Source organism: Epargyreus clarus, unplaced genomic scaffold (assembly GCF_041222505.1).
Source record: "Epargyreus clarus isolate Ecla_fem2 unplaced genomic scaffold, WU_Ecla_fem_2.2 ptg000034l, whole genome shotgun sequence".
NCBI classification, from domain to species: Eukaryota; Metazoa; Arthropoda; class Insecta; order Lepidoptera; family Hesperiidae; genus Epargyreus; species Epargyreus clarus.
The window spans coordinates 11,364,213-11,379,224 of NW_027332239.1; the positions used below are offsets into that span (position 1 = coordinate 11,364,213).

At 34.5% G+C, this 15,012-nt stretch overlaps 1 protein-coding gene across 3 annotated transcripts in view; it reads right to left on the minus strand.

Annotated features, from left to right (window-relative positions):
• LOC140756089 (uncharacterized) overlaps positions 1 to 15,012 on the minus strand; it is a 163,672-nt gene that overhangs the window by 7,913 nt on the left and 140,747 nt on the right. For 2 of the 3 annotated variants that reach the window (XM_073091499.1, XM_073091497.1), the window contains exon 1: positions 1,655 to 2,086. The exons of the other annotated variant lie outside the window; for it this stretch is intronic. In XM_073091499.1, the coding sequence (XP_072947600.1) occupies positions 1,655 to 1,717 (63 nt within the window). In that variant the 5' untranslated portion in view covers positions 1,718 to 2,086. Of the gene's footprint in view, positions 1 to 1,654; positions 2,087 to 15,012 lie in introns of those variants that run through there. 3 annotated transcript variants of the gene reach the window in all.

Genomic DNA, 15,012 nt, shown 5'->3' on the forward strand with positions numbered 1-15,012 from the left:
CATTTATGCAGTGGAACTGTTTTCAGGGGCCGTTCAAGTATTACGTAACGCAATTTTTGAAGATTTTTGACCCCCCCTCCCCCCCTTGTAACGCACCGTAACGTTTTTCTATACCCCCCCCCCCCCCCTAACGTTACGTAACACTCAAGTGTCAATTTTTACCCTAAACTCGCTAAAAAGTTATGTTTTAGTTTTTATCCATGGGATACTTTTACTTACATATTTACTTTATAATACTAAGAAATAAAACAAGAGATTTTTAATCCGAATAAGAGTAAAAACTAATAAAACATCAAGTCCGAAAAAGCCGAACTAAGTCGGCTGAGCCCACTCATTCAAGGGATTTCCCGTAAAACGTAAATGAAAAGGGTTGCCAATTTAGGAGTTTTAATTCCCTATTTTTTTATTAAAAAAAATGTTACGTAACGTGTATTACGGAAGACCCCCTCCCGCCCCTGTAACGCATCGTAACGTTTTACAAGACCCCCCCTCCCCCCCAAATTGCGTTACGTAATACTTGAACGACCCCAGTGGTTATTGTTGTAAATAAAAATTAGTAGATGTTTAGCTGTCTGTTGAGAAGAATTAAAAATAAGACAAACAATCTCGCCTTGCTGTCTCGTATATGGAGGAAGCAAGGACGGCTTCTTGGCAAATGTTCAAACTCTTGTAATTTAGTTTTTTATCATCTTTATTTGTTTGGAGTTAAAAATGTTAGGAAGTAGTTAAGTGAATTCATACTTCATCGCAAGATAAAGAGTTCATAAGTTCAAAGACTTGTTGTAATAAAATTAAATAAGTTTTATCATATTAATATATTAGGTATTACGACGATATGTGAATATTAGTTACCATTGGTTTGATAATATTCTATGATTGAATGCCTAATCACTTGCATATTTCTTCTGGATGTAAAAATAACTACTCGTACTCGTCGTTGGATGAAACTACTTAATCTCATTATAAACTGATACCTATAAAATCCCTACTTTATATATTTAATGTAACTTAACTACCAGGCAGTGACAGCCTAGTGGTTAAGATACTCGGCCTCAATCGAGGGGTCTGAGGTTCAAATCCCAGGCACCTCTGATTTTTCGAAATTATGTGCGTATATAAAATTATTATCACTTGCTAAAACGGTGAAGGAAAACATCGTGAGGAAATCTGCATACCTGAGAAATTTATAAAAAAGTATGTGAAGTGTGAAGTCTACCAATACGCACTTGGCCAGCGCGGTAGACTATGGCCTAATCCTTCTCACTCAGAGGAGACCCATGCCAAGCAGTGGGACAATAATGGGTTGATGATGATGATATATTGAATGTATAAGGCAAGGCAAGAATTTAACTAAACATTCAAATATTTAAATAATATGTTCTGTAATTCGTACTTGTGCTACAAAACAAAAATAAAAATGGTTTTTATACGAAATGTGGCAAATCATGTTAAACAGAATACAACTTTAGTTTTTAATAGCAGTTTCTAAATATACCAACCGAAGTACAGGGGGATTCAGTGTATGCTAAGAATTCTTTGAGACGCGTTAATATTTGCGAAATTACCATTTTTGGCACCCCTAAAGATGTAAACTAAATGTATGTGCCAGTAGCTATTTGCGGTTGGCGACCTTCAAAATATTTATAACACTTACAGGTAGAAATGATTTGAAATAGTCATTCGTGGTCCGTTCCGCCACCCCGATCATGGCGACCATGGTGTCATAAACACTTATTTAAAGATCGTCGCAAACATTCACACACCCACTTTGAAACGTTCTGGCACAATTACTGCTTGCTTATATCACTATCACTAAATAATTTTATAGATTTTTTTGTAAAGTAAATTATATTGCACTTTTTTATAAACTAAACATTTTTGTATCTCCGTAATGTTATACCGCACTTATACCGCACTTTTTCGTCCACAAAACACAATTTTAAACTCAAGGACATAAATCCTCAAGTTCTAATGTTAAATACTCAATTTGCCCCTAAAATTATAATCGAGAACAAAATCTACAGTTGGACATTTAATCGAATTTTCAGTGTTTTCCTAAAGGAAATGTGCGCGTGCGCTCCTCCGGACTGTCCGCGCCAACTCTGTGATTATTTCAGCACTGTTATGAATACGCGGATAGCTTCGTTTATATCATCAGACGTAACGATGCGTTCTGTCGGATCGGACAAGAGTATGTGACGTAAATTGTATTATCAGAACGTAAAGATCACATCAATATTTGTTTTAATTCCTACTTATTTTGGGGATGTTTTTGAATAAAAAGTATTTTATGTACTACTTTTGAATTTTATTTTGTTTGAAATGGGGCTATGAATAAGCTTAAAGCGTTTTATATTGTTTTACTTAACTTCTGCCAAATCACTGAATCTTAGATACAAATAAATTAAGTATTGTATATGTATTTCCACGTTTCCTTTCTATTACCCGGCAATAAATATCTAGACCACGAGATCACGCAATTGCTGCTAATAATAATAATGAGATATAATAATTGCAAAAATGTTATAGATTACAAATGATGCACGATTGTTAATTTATCAAACCTGCAGTCGTGAAATAATTTTGCTTATAAGTATGCTTGCAGTAACGAGAAATAGTAACCCGAGTTTCTTCTACGTATAAGAACGACGCGACGTCACGACACGAGTCGAAAGCTATAAACGCGCTCGTTTCTATATTTTTCCGCTATAAACACAGCAGCGCCCCCGTTGCTCCACAAATCTAGTTATTTATAAAGTTAGATCTCGTATTATTTATTTTTTATTCTAATGCAATTCCCGCACCGGAACGCTGGGAATTCACTAGACGGGATAATTTATAGCTCTCAATGAGTTCTTTTTTGATTCATCCCATGTTTACTGAAATAAGTTTGTGATTTAAAGCCCTGAAGGATTGCTGTTATTAGTACCGTTTAAATAAATTCCTCGGTGACTAACTAAACATTTTAAAGACATGGTAATTAATTGGCGTTTACAATTTATTTTGATTCGTTTTAAGTCTTTGGGAGGACTGAATTCTTAAGTCGTTGGAGTGTTTTATGTCTATAAGTATCTATCGCTTGTGGTCGACCAGAAAATAGACTTACACGACAACCGTAGGTATGCCTTTATTTGTAAAATGCCTTTATTTGATTGCTTCAATTGTTTTGCAAGGATAATATATGTGTTCACATTATTCTACATAAGGACATTCTTTGTGTGCACAGCTCCTGTTGTCACAAATTTTCATTTTCCTTTAGATCAAGAAAATGAATTGTATTGACAAATTTATATAAGGAAATGATACCTGGAAAACACTAAAAATAAGCATTTATTGCATGTGGACATTTAGGTAATCAAAAACAAGATTAAATAGAAATCGAATCATGGAAAAATATTAGATTAATTAATTCTCAAGAGGTTCCCCAACCAAATATAGAACAATAGGAAATGAGACGTCCACTTCGAACGGTTAGAGTAGTACACAGTTAGCTACCGGAATTAATCGACAGTTAGCACATTACTAATTACGGTTCCTACGGATGTCCCATGCAAATCAAAGTACAGTAATCTTATCACCGTAAAGAAAACAAACAAATATATAAATTGAAACATAATTCCATCATTTAGTATCTAAAGGTTCAAAATACTCTCTAAATAATAAACGAAGGACAAAGTAAGTACGTACATTAAAAACAAAAATATAAAATATACATATACAATTGAAAATAGATAGGGACATAAAAAAATCATAAGTGCATAAGGTCCCCAATATATTAAGAGGAGTTTACAGCGTCCCTTACATATTAAAGTTTGCAGAGTATTGTAGTATTGCAAAGTATTGTACTTCAGTTTAGCTGGATGTTTAACCAAAGTTTGTAACAGTAGACAAAACAACGACGCGCGTTAAAAGGCTTGCATTAATATTTTCAAAGGAAATTCGCAGAAAAGCCAATCTAAAAATAACAGTATTTTTAAATAGATATAAAGTACTCAATATTATTCGTCAAAAACCACTGTTTGCTTTATAGTAAAACAGTTGTTAAACAGAAAGTCCGGTCATTACCATTTCAAAAGAGCACGAAATAAAGAGGTATTTAGCGCTCTCTACACGAGCGAATGAAGTGAAGATTGCTCAAAGGGCTCCAAATATATCCCAGATGAGTCAAGTGCATGAACTGAAACGGTTACCGTTTAATTTCGTACTACAGTTATTTCTTTGGCCAATGCGTTATATCTAACGTTATTAGCAGTCAGTTAAAGTTTAAAGTCGATTGAAATATGCCCAGCGATATGACGATTAATATCGCAATGAGGCGAGAGAGGTCGCTAGTAATAGTGTAATCTATTTTTTCCTACAATTCAGTCAATAAACATTAATCATATGTTTAGGTTTGCGGGCGTCAGTGAAATTGAAGAGATTAAAGCATTATTAATTGGTATAAACATTTGGCTTTTCGCTGATTCTTGGCTTAGTGAATTACTTTGTACCGCCTCACCCGGCAAACTTTGTACCGCCTCAAAATCTATTTATCAAATATATTTCATATAAAATATAACCTATGTTACTCGTGGATAATGTAGCTTTCAAAGGGTGAAAGAATTTTTAAAATCGGTCCAGTAGTTTTTGAGCCTATTCATTACAATCAAACAAACAAACAAAGTTTTTCTCTTTATAATATTAGTATAGATAAGTAGATATAGACCTTGCAACTCGATTATTCAAATCAGTTGGGTTTTATAATAAACAAGCATTGTTTAGGTCGTAAACAAGTGAGAAAGGTATTTGGGAGCGGAAACCCGAATACCATGTTATTTGCGTAGAGCTAACCCATTAATCCATACAGTCCTCTCCAGACGTGAACAAATTAAGCTCGTATCCGAACCCACACTATTTAATTAATCCTGAAAAATGGAGGGCAACCCCGTCGGTGGGTACTGCTCATTAAAAGTGGACGGATTTTGGACCGATATCAGTAGATATGGGATAATTCGAATGTCGGAAAGCAATGACCGGTAAATTACAGCCGTACCTTATTTGCCTAGTAACTTTGTTTTTTTTTAATGTATACGACCAGAGATTAAAAACCTTCGTGTATAAATATTTTTGAAATACATATTACAGGAAAAATAAATCCGAGACTATACCAGCAACGTAGAGTATAAACGCTTTCTACACTCACAACCCCACACTAGAATTCCCTGTGTCGTGGGTGCCATGGACACACACATAGACAAATACACAAATACCCAGACCCAGGAACAGAAATCTAAATTCATCATTTAGATATCGGTCTGGCCGGGGATCGAACCCGAGACCGGTATGGTGACCGCTCCGCCACGCGGGTCGTCAATGTCAAGAGTATGCAAATCTCTTATTTTATATTGATATATAATTAAAGATATCTTACGTAAAACCAAACATGCGCATGGGGTGCAAGCAACTTATTGAAATCTAATAAGTAACAACATAATTAACATCAAATTATTACAAAGTAACATTGAAAACAAATTAGAAGATCCTACAAAATCATAAAAATAGAAGAATTAGTAGGTATTTTTGGTCATTAGTATGTCTTTTGATCTCAATCCATTTCAGAATGCGGTTTAGCGAAAACTTGATTGACGTAAGGACTTCGGTCTTAATTAGCTTTTTGCTAAATACTTAAAGACTATTTTCATTCGAGGGGACAAATTGAAATCCCTTGTAAGAATGTGTACTCGAAGGGTCATAAAGTACCTAATATGTGGTTTCCAATGGACATGAAAATTAGTCTTATATGAACCAATCACACGTTGATTCAGAAACCAATTGATTACGTCACAGGAAAGGTTTAGGGTAATAGAAAAGTGTACGATTTGGGTCTGATTGGCAGTCCAATTTATTTTAATCTGTATCCTTTTCTTTACAACACAGTATACTTATCATGAAAAGGTAAAGCAGGAGACGTTTCAATTAACGAAGGGTAACAGTAATATGGATAACAGTAATATGGCTTATACGATATTTATATTTATGGTGGACATGTGAGATTAAATTTCAGAAGATTCTATTAGCAATTCCAGATAAATGGGTCAATGTGAAGGGAAAAAAATCTAAGTCTATGGTTCGATCGTTTATAGTTAGTTTGAAGTAGGGTTATATTCATGAAAAACAGTCGGTCAATCTATGAACTGACTGTAGTCTGCATTAAATCTGGTAAGTACACTTTTTTCGATTTGTCAGATTCAAGGGACACTTTAATACCTAAAACCGACTTATTACTATATATGCTGACACTTCGTCATATTTACAACTAATGAAGGCAAATTATGTGACGAACTTTTAAAAGATTCTTAGTTCTATTAACTAGGCATTTAGTTACACCTTTCCTACCAACGTGTCGTATGCATTAAACTAATTAGTTTTCTGTTAGTTAGCTAATTGGAAACACATTTCGGATAGCAGCTAGGACGTGTGTTAGACATCTATAAATATCGGGTCATACATCATACCAACGTCGTTTTGCCATGTGTGACCTAATTTATACCGAAATCTAGACTACAGCGTTAGAACCACATTTATTCTGCTGATATATTTAAATAATATGTCAATATAGATTTAGTTTAAATAATATTTACGTGAGTCTATATATAAAATCCTTTCATAGTACATATTATTTTCAAAAACTTTATGATTAAGTTCATACACACATTGTTTTGTACATGTATACCACAGATTAATAAAACCAGTCATGCAATGTCTTCCAAACCAAACGTTTATGTAAAATTTTAGCTAAATAAAAGTTAGTAAAAATGAAATAAAATTATGCACTGGAATCGATTTTGGGCAATTTATACATTAAGACCGACTTCCATGAAAATCGTTGTGACTGTTCTTAAAATAAATCTCGTATAGTTTATTTTTAAAACAAAACTATACACGTTTTGGAATTGAGTGGGCGTATTATTTTTTGTTTCTTTGATAATCTGTGCATTTCCGTGTGAGTGGCACAAATTGACAGCGCGTTACTTCAGATCGCCGGCACAGTACTACTACACCCACGAGTTTTAACTTAAAAGGGATAGTCCCACAGTAAAGGATACAGATAATAATTATTATGTTAATTTCTATCTTCTAAAAACTTGAAATAAATTATAATTGACAAAAACTTAACTAGAGAATTGTTATAAAAAGAAAAAATCCGAATGCTCAAAATATAGCATTAATATGTTACTTCAACAATTTATATGAATCTAAAGACACCGCATTTGTTAAAATTCGTCAATTTTTTATTACCATGGATGTTTCATCAAAATCTTCACAGCCATTACTAAAATTAAATCTACACAGGCTCGTAATCATACATAATAGATAGATGATATGTGGATAATTCATTCCTGCTTTCCATTACAGTTTGGCAACCCGTTTATCACTGTGAGTGATGGCTCGACAAGGCGTCGCGGCCGCCCGCTGACGCGTGTCGCGCTCAACTGTGCGCTTCCGTTGTAAACTATTATTATTTATCGCTTTAGAAGGTGCTACATCTCTTCGTGACTCGACGACGGCATCAACGCTACGTCTATTTCTGCCAACAATGGTGTAAAAGGTGTTTGTGTTTGCACTGTGTGGTAAAGTAAATAACTGAATCAGGCGTTCATTTTGGTCGTTAGAAATATCAATGCATTTACGATCGATGTAAGACTCCAGTCCAAATTGAGGTCTGCTACTAATATCCTTGACAGCCAACTATTTTTTTTTTTGGTTGAATTCGTTTGCTTTTGCTACACAGAAAAAAGAGTCGAGATTTTACCAACGGCTCTACCCAGTCTGCCCGTCCGCAACCTCGCGAATCTTCTTTCATTTTTATCTAGCTGTAGATCTGTCCTGTATTACTTTTGAAGACAAAATGAGGTTAAATAACTCCCTGTTAAATAGAAATTGTACTTCAGTAACCGAACTCTACTCCTCTCTTGTTATCTCTTACCATAATGTAATAGATGAGTAATAATTTCATTCTGTGACAGCTAGTATCGAACAGTTAACCTCAATTTTCTATGAGATGGGGTTAGTTGGTGTAACGCAAGCAAATTATTTTATTTATTTGTATAAAACTATTTATTCTATGTACATTAACTAGGAACCTTTATGAAATATCATCTATAACGCTACAGCAGTTTAATTGCAAAGCAATGAAAGGAGTGGTCCGAAGTAATTTACCAAACGATCTCATTTCTTCCTCCCGTGGGCTTATGGCGACAAGCTGGGATAGTTTATTGGTTGAGTGATGGGGCTTGTCGCGATCAGATGTCGCGATGGCGAACCGTGTCGCTCAACTACGCACATCCGTTGTAAAATCACCCTTATTTATCACTTTTCCTATTTGTGTAGAAGGAGGAACTCTTTCAGTGATCATTTATAGAGTAGCCCTTATTATGCTGAAATTAAGAACTTTGGAGTTTGAGTAACTAAATTATATTGGTTGCATAGTAAAAGGGATCCCTATATTCATTTATAAAGGAAAACTAAAATTAATAAAAGAATTAGAATTACCATAAATACTACACATTAACTAAAAAATAGAAAAGTCGGAAGATGTCGTGTCCTTGTGACGGTGTGAGAGCGCAAATTTTAATTTCATTTTATCTTTTCCCTTAATACGTTATAACGTCGAAAGTCTCCTCGGTAATTCTCGGTAATTATAATAATTATAGAAATGACGCTAGCAATGATCCGTTCATTGTTAGCGTTCATCGTTATTTAAATCCTAAATAGTTTGTTATGTTTTGTAATTGTTTACGCGTTTATTGTATACGAGCGATTTCAAAACAGTTTTCTCTCTGTTCAACATCAGTCACTGTTTCGTTGCTAAACAAGTGCGATGTTTGCCGCGTGATATATTGTAATGCTAACAATGAGATTGTGTTCTGACATGAGATATGTTAAATTGGGTAGAAGATATTTTTCATCACTCTAATAACTAGATATAGTCGTCATTGTCTCAATAAGTTCTCTACGACATACATGTTTTTAAATGAAAATTTTCTTTTAATAAAATCTTTAATCCTGGATCTCAGTTTAATAATAAGCAGTTCTGTCTTATTTTTACATACATTAGTTCAAGAGTTCTAAGATTGTATTCGATTTGCATCTTTTTCGTCTTAAAGTATATTTGGCGAAATTTCTACAATTTCTGTTAAATATATCTGAGTAAAATTACAATATCAATATATATATTTACAGTATAGGTATATAGCATATATTTCGATTAAACAAGCGACAATCGATCAACAGGTTCTATATACGGGCAATTTTAACACAGTCATTTGGATAATGTTTATACACGTACCTTATTCAAAAACCCACTATGCGGGCCTTGCCTCATATATAAGCACAAATTGATCGTCGCGTTGCAAGTGTTGCAACCATCAATGGTGGCGCAAGCAATATAATTCAAAGTTTTGAATTTTAATACTTTATACGTTTTCTTTAAGCTTGATTTGTTGAAATATCGACATAAATCTTAGACATCAATTCTTAATTTGTAAAGACTTCAAACGAATGAGCTTAAAAGCTCATAAATATGAAGTTACAACTTCAACGGGCACGTCAATTAGGCAGCTTTAAAGATACATAAAAATAATCAAGACGCCATCAATATGAAACATAGAAGTAGAAGTGCGTTTGTTCTATTATTAGGAGCAGTAAGTCCCACGCAGTTCGAATGAAGTTGCAGTGGGCGGGAAGTGCGTGTTTATTAGCTTCGCCCTCCGGTAATGATCGCACGGGAAAGTGCATCATTTCCTCTAACGTCATCGCCCACTGTGTACGAATCCTCCTCGACCTCTCCTATTCCTAGCTGCTATTTCAAGCATAATGTAAGACGAGTTATATTGTTGCAGTAGGTAGTTAGGTACATAACTGTGGTTTACTTGCAACTTGTTCTGTTACCGTGGTTTTGCTACTGATCTACTTACCTACTTCAGTTATTATCCTATAGAATGATGATTTCCACTTGTTAGTAATTGATCCGTAGTTATCGCTTCGTAAGGGATCATTTTGTCGTCTACAGGTACATAATTCCGTAAGCCTATTATGCATGCGAGCTATATATAGGTGGTAACTTCCTAAGCTGAGAAGTGTTATATTTGGCTACTATTTCTTACAAAAAGGCGTTATGTAATGTAAGAGTAATAAAACACTCAAACATAGAGAACAGCAGTTATTTTGAAATCATAGCTCTAAAATTTCATTTTCATTTGTATTGTTACATATCTTACAACGGCGATGGCTGGGAAAGTGCATCATTTCGTTTGGCGTCATCGCTGCACGTGTTACCGTAGAATGACGCTGGGTCGGATTTAGACTGTGAGACAGTGAATAGTACAAATTTTAAAAATAACCCGGGGCGAGCAATGACTAATTACTGCCATATTTTTAAATTCCAAGTGTATTATATTTTAACTGCATATATGCAAATCCCAGCCAATTTATTGGATTGTAGTCATCGTCTCATGTCCTAAAAGTGGAGTGCAATATTCCTTAACTTAATGATGTATATATCCTGCAATTTTATTTTTGCGTGATTACGGTGCATAATACTTTGTCAACTTACTGGAGATTGAAGTATCTTAAGAGTAGTTATTCAGAGTTTTAGAGAGTTTAAGAATTTTTAATAAACAGATACCTAGAATAAATAACAAAATCTTCCGTACATACGCGAAGGGTGTGTGTGAAAAGCGTATTTACTGTTTTAGTGGTCGAAGAAGATGAAGTCAAAATCGCAAGCCAGTAATTCATACCTAGTATAGTATAACATTTCTAACCACAAGTAAAGGACGGCGGTAATTGCGCGGAAATGCGACAGGCATTAGAAACACATAACAGGCCGTGATGTTTCCGGCCGTTTCCGATATTACCGCTAGTACGAGTATCGGATGAATATAAATGTTTATTGTGCCCTTCAAACACGTGCACTTGTGGTGAAAAATGGAAATAACTTCACGTTCTTGGCAGCGAACTTCTAGAATTACTGACACTTGAATTTGTTTCTTTTCCATTGTTGTAAAGTTTAATAGAAATTCTATTTTTTATCAACCAAAAATATTTATGGACTTAAAAGTAAACAACACATCAAATCAAGGTATATTTCCCATTATACCTGCTACAATAATCAGAAACGTTTTTATCAAAGCGAATAAAGGTTATACGCTTAATTTTTCTTTATTTTGAAAATTCGTGCTTTGACATGCAGATGCATTTAATAACCGTGACCCTTGGTAGGCAAAAATGGGATAGTACATTGATCGATGGATTTAATATAAAATTCCCGTAGACATCAGAAGGTACGTTATTAGAGAAAAGAAACACATTTGCAACAATAATATATCTGGACGAAAGTGTTATGAGTATTATTTTCGCAAGATTGATCTGTATCTATTGCAGAATCACTGCTAATGGGATAGTAATGCCAGTTTCTTCCACAAGCCGGTGTATGTAACAGCGTGTTACGTGATTAATTGCTCGCGCGATTACACCGTCCAGTTGTTATGTTATAATAATGTTTATTACTTGAATGAAATTTCATTACACCGTGCTCGCATTGTGTAGACTTCCATTTAAATCAAGAATGAATACTTAGTAATGACCTAGAATCGAATCTGGAATTCTTTTCGTGATTGATATAGCAGATACTGAGTCAAGCGAACCTTATGATTGAAAACTTATAAGCTATTGTGTTACTTATGTCATGATAGGTTCTTTAAACCCTATAGAGTAAGTAGATATTAATTCTAAAACACTGAGATTTTTACCAATGGTTTGTTCTTGACAAAAGAACAAATGTATTCAGCTTAAGTGAATCTAGCTTTACAACGCATCCGCGACCTTCAGTAGGATTTTATAACCGATTTGGAGTTAATTGCGGGACATGGGAAAAAGTACTGGTAGATGGCTTGCTGCTCGTGTAGTGTTTCAATTTCATAAAAATATTGACGTAACGTCTTTCATAGGTAATACACCGAACGGATGCATCTCACATTAGGAAGATGACGTCAAATTTCCGAACAATGTGCGCACGCGGAGATTTACCACGGGGTCAATGACACGACCGACAAAAAGTTTAATGTGTTTCCATTTCTTATAATTGCTACGCAGAGAAATAATTACTGCACAAAAAATACGAATGGCAGCCATATAGTATTTTTTCTAGGTTGCGACTGTGGTTCAAATAATTCTAGTACATATAGATTACATGCAAAAAATATGTGTTACAATTTATAATTACATCGAACATAAGTAGACATTATTTGAAATATGGTTTACTTTCAAGATAATCGTAATATTTTTTGTCATTTCCATTTAGAATATCGAATTTATATTATTATCGTCTGGAAGTTAGCAAATAAATTTAAAATAGTAAAGAAGAAAGTAACATTTATTACTTTTTTCAATAAATTAATGGTCAATACATTTGTTAATTGGACTCTGAAGACCGAATATTAGAATATGTGAATTGAACATGCAAGAAGGCTTCTGTAATTACCAGACGTCAGGGAGGAACTCATCTGAGCGGTTACCAGATGTGCACCTGCGTCCGATAGATTGATATTGAAAATTTATCAAAAGTGGTAATATCTCTCAATTATATATCGCTCAGTATAATCTATCATCAACCTGTATACGATCGATCTTTGATACAGGCGTATCTCATGACATATATATAGAGTCTTATCTTTATCACACTGGTTGGATCTGATGAAGCTTTGAAGCGACGCAGATAAGCCACTATCGAGATGTTGGAACCATTTGGTCTAAAAGAAACAAAAGAACCATTCATAGGTAGTATTTTTGGTTTTTATAAATATTTCCTAATGTTTTTTGAATAAAAAAAACTAGACAACAACGAGACAAGAAGACACATAATACCACTGTAAGACTATTGAAACAAGTTAAAAGACTTCACGTGAGAGTGCTTCATTTGAATTCAAGAAACGGAACCCTATTTTCAGAATGTAATACGTACATTTACCGAGATGGAACAATCTGAGCTGTCTAGCTCGCAAGAATGTTCTAATGACCTGGCAGAATGGACTATTAGAGGCGAGGGCTTCCCGAAATGTCTCGGGGTTGGGACCTCAATTCCGAGGATTGTCGGGATAGCGGGAATTTTTGTTTACGCATTCCGACCACATGATGGAATAGGTACCCAAAAATGGGAATATTTAATGTAGTTTCAAGAATACATTTTATTATGACGCAAGGGTGTCAAAATTATAATTAAATAGTTAAGTTATTTGTGTTATCATCTAACAATACATATATTTATAGAGTTTATAATCTAATTTTACTAATCTACATTTATTAATTACTGGGAAAAAGTGCGAAAGAAAATAAAATTATGTGAAATAAAACCCGTATAATTATGAATAGTCCATTGAAATGTTACATTTTTTAGGCCTTAGTGTGCATTTGTCAGAGGACGCAATTTTATTTTTTTAATGTGTAGGGGGGGTCAGTAGAAGCTTAAGTTCAAGTTTGTGGGGTCGGCACCCTTGTCCCCCGGCCGCCATCTTGCAAAAGGGGATGCAAAGGGTTTTCGCGCTGTATCTCGTAAACTAGTTACCCTACAGAAAATTTAATCAAACATAAAATGTAGCAAATTAAATTTCCTACAATTTTATTTCTATTACTTTTTATCGTCAAGTGACCAACAAAAAAGTTATAAACAAAAATAAATGAAAATTTTGTAACAAATTTCCTTTTGGAGGTTATAACTTTTTTTCAGTTCATTTTACAATAAAATGACATCACAGCAATTTTGTAGAGGGTTTTTCAACGAACAATTTCCTCTATATAATTGTTTCATTTTATTTATTTATCTAGGTTTTACAGCGCTCCAAACTTGAACGGATTCTCGAATGCTCATAGGGATGCAATAAAAACTAAAAATTAGGCTTACTTTTCTATCTATATTTTTTTATTCATACAATTTATTATGATCTTAATATTCCTATGCTATTATTAAACTATGTTTGACCCTTTTACCCACTACAAAACTTAGAACCCTAAGCAGGTAGAAAAGGCCTTAGTAGTTGTTTGAGAACAAATGAACCTCTACCTTCTATTACTGTTATTATTATAATTTATCCTAGGTGGCACAGCTGTCAGTTCCCCTCTATTTATTCTTACAGTTGTGCTACATATTTCGCAAATGTATTTTTTTTAAAACCTTCAAAAGGGCGTACGTCCGAACAATTGTACTGTCCTTCAAGTTTTAAATATGACGACGTAATAGCTGAGAATTTACTGTTTCTCCATGCCTCCTCAGGATGCGACACAACGTCAGCAGCGTATAACATGGGCAAAGTCAAATTTATAAAAATTTTGCAGAAGCATCCAGAGTTAGCAAGTGGAACTAAATTATTTATGAGTGAGAAAGTCGAGTCATCGTTACTCAGTGTTGTTGGCGAACGTTTTTTCGTCTCTTTATATGGCGGAAATAAAGACGATACTCTAGACACTCTGCGATACAAACGATTTGCTAAGACAGTGACAAAAAATGCATTTAATCTCTCTTCACTTCCTCCAACACAAGATGCAGCCCGTTTCCACAGTTTCCGAGTGTATCACCAGATTCAGTTATGGCTCGGTAAATATTGTGATCCAAAAGAATGGGGCTGGAAAAAGCATGGAAAATTTTGGATGCCAATCCAAGCTTCCAAGCCTCCAGCACCCCCCGAGCTTATGAAATTAATCTTTTGCAGATGCAAAGGAAATTGTGGAAGTGCGTGCGGTTACCGAAAAGTAGGCCTTAAATGTTCACCAGTTTGCCTCCATTGTGGTGGTTTCACCACAACATCGCAGCAACATCGTGGACATATCAACATTACTTGAAGAAAATGAATTAGAAGATGAATTACCGACAATGACGCCAATACCAACTCCCATTATACTACAAAAAATCACCTCGGATACTGTTTCAGATTTTTTCTCGCAGCCTGGACCATCGAAGAGAACGAAAAAAACTGATAG